Source organism: Anarrhichthys ocellatus, unplaced genomic scaffold (genome assembly GCF_004355925.1).
Source record: "Anarrhichthys ocellatus isolate YVR2014 unplaced genomic scaffold, GSC_Weel_1.0 scaffold8075, whole genome shotgun sequence".
NCBI classification, from domain to species: domain Eukaryota; kingdom Metazoa; phylum Chordata; class Actinopteri; order Perciformes; family Anarhichadidae; genus Anarrhichthys; species Anarrhichthys ocellatus.
In genome coordinates this window covers 1-1,927 of record NW_022288049.1, presented here as the reverse complement: position 1 = coordinate 1,927, position 1,927 = coordinate 1, and the positions used below count along the sequence as shown (strand labels likewise).

General features: G+C 62.1%; 1 protein-coding gene across 1 annotated transcript; it reads right to left on the bottom strand.

Annotated features, from left to right (window-relative positions):
- Window positions 1–191: 191 nt before the first annotated feature.
- Window positions 192–1,923, bottom strand: LOC116380637 (SH2B adapter protein 1-like; the record flags this gene model as incomplete). Its single annotated transcript, XM_031842538.1, has 1 exon — window positions 192–1,923. A coding segment is annotated over one exon (1,650 nt), but the record flags the coding sequence as incomplete, so codon positions are not given.
- Window positions 1,924–1,927: the final 4 nt, after the last annotated feature.

Below are 1,927 nucleotides of genomic sequence, written 5' to 3'. Positions count from 1 at the left end.
GAGAGGGTAACACTTGTAGACACTTAGAAACATGTTGGATATTTAGATTCCAGGGTTTCCAAATTTTGTAAAATAATTTATCAAATAAATTAAACTTTTTTCTTTTTAATGACTGACGTCATCATAACTGTTGTTCTGCACTAAAGACATGTTCTAGTTCTACTTCTAGTCATCATGGTTCTGTTCATAGAGGAGCAGGACTTTTATTCTGAAGAGAAAAACGAGGCCAAAGAGAGAAAAATGTGACATGAGCCCTGAGACTCTTTTGGGTGTTCAGAGGGTTAAATGAAGCCGACCTGGTGACTGTGAACATGCTTCAGTGTTACTTACTTTAGGTGGGATGAAGAACTCCAGGTAGAACTCCTCTCCCCGCTCTCCCCCCTCCCGGTCTCTCTCTCGGAGGACCAGACGACACTTGTGCCAGCGTCCTCCTCTCCAGGGGACGTTCCCCCCGATGACCAGCGGCTGCACCGGACCGGCGGCGGCCGACGACGAAGCCGATGCCGAGTTGTTGTTGTCCGCACCGTGATGCAGCAGGCCGAACGAGAAGCCCGAGAAGCCGTGGCTTCCGCTGAACTCGTCGGTGGACGAGCTGACGCTCACGCCACCCTCCCTCACCAGCCGGCCCACCTTCCTCGGAGGTCCCGCGCCTCCGGCGGCGGCGGCGCTGCTCGGGGGCAGCATGGAGGAGGCGGAGTGAGGGCCTCCGGCGGTCGGGGTGAGAACGGGAGGAGGGGATCGAGACAGCCGGAGCTTCTCCAGACGATGGCTCCACTTCTCCTTCTCGCCTCCCTCGCCGTTGCTCCGCCGCCGGTCCCGAGCGGCCTCCGAGAGAGACAGGGAGGTGGCACTGCTCGAGGACGAGGGCGGCAGCGAGGAGGAGGAGGAGTGAGGGAGGGAGAGGGGCATGGACAGGGAGACGGGCATGGAGGAGGAGGTGGGCGTGGGAGGCTGCGTACCAGAGCTCCTATTGGAGCTGGTGACCAAGGCGGCGTCCTGCACGCCCATGGTGTAGCTGTAGCTGGAGGGCAACGGGCTCTGGGCCGAGTCACTGGACGAGCTCCTCCAGTGCAGGATGCCCCGCACGCTGCCCCGCACGCTGCGACCAACGCTCCGCAGGGAAAAGCGCTTCTTCAGTTTGTTTTTGGAGTTGGGCGTGCCGTTGCCTTTGGAGTCCGGCGGAGGAGAGGAAGGTGTGATCTGAGCGGCATAGGAGGAGTCGTCCACCTCTGCGGACTCTTCTTCTTCTTGCTCTTCAGGCTCCACGTCTTCCCCGACGGACACCACCCCTAACCAGCTGTCCTCCTCTTCCTCAACCGGGGCTTCCCCATTACCGGGGGCGACCATGGCCCCTCTCTCCTCACGCCTCCCGTTGTTCCCTCCCACGGAGGAGCAGCACGACGACGAGGAAGACGGAGGCAGGACTTGGCTGTGGGCGTAGGAGTCTTGAAACCGGTCCCCACAGCGTGTTTCCAACACCAGCCGTGTCGGCGTTGGCTTCGATAGCGCCCGCGTCGCCGCGTTGGTCGCGGGACACGGCAGGACGGCGCCCCCGGACACCGACAGGGGCGAGACCGCCTCCTCTTCCAGGGAGGTGGCGTCTGACTGGGGAGCCCAGCTCGCCATGTCGTCCCTCGCAGAAGGAGATGCGCAGCTCGGTGGGAGCGCCCCCTCCAGCTCGGTCTGGAAGTGTCGAACGAAGCGGTCGGTGAAGCGCCGGCAGAAGGCGGCCGCCGAGTCCGGTGAGTAGTGGGGGTTCTCCAGGAGAAACGCCCGAAAGTGGCGTGCGAAGTCGCCGGCCGCAACGCGGGCGTGGAGCTCACAGAACTCGGTCCAGCTCAGGCACGGCGAGGGCGACGGTGTGGGCGTGTCCGACAGGGAGGACGGGTGAGCCTGAGGGGGCGGGGTCACCAGAGGGGGCAGTGGG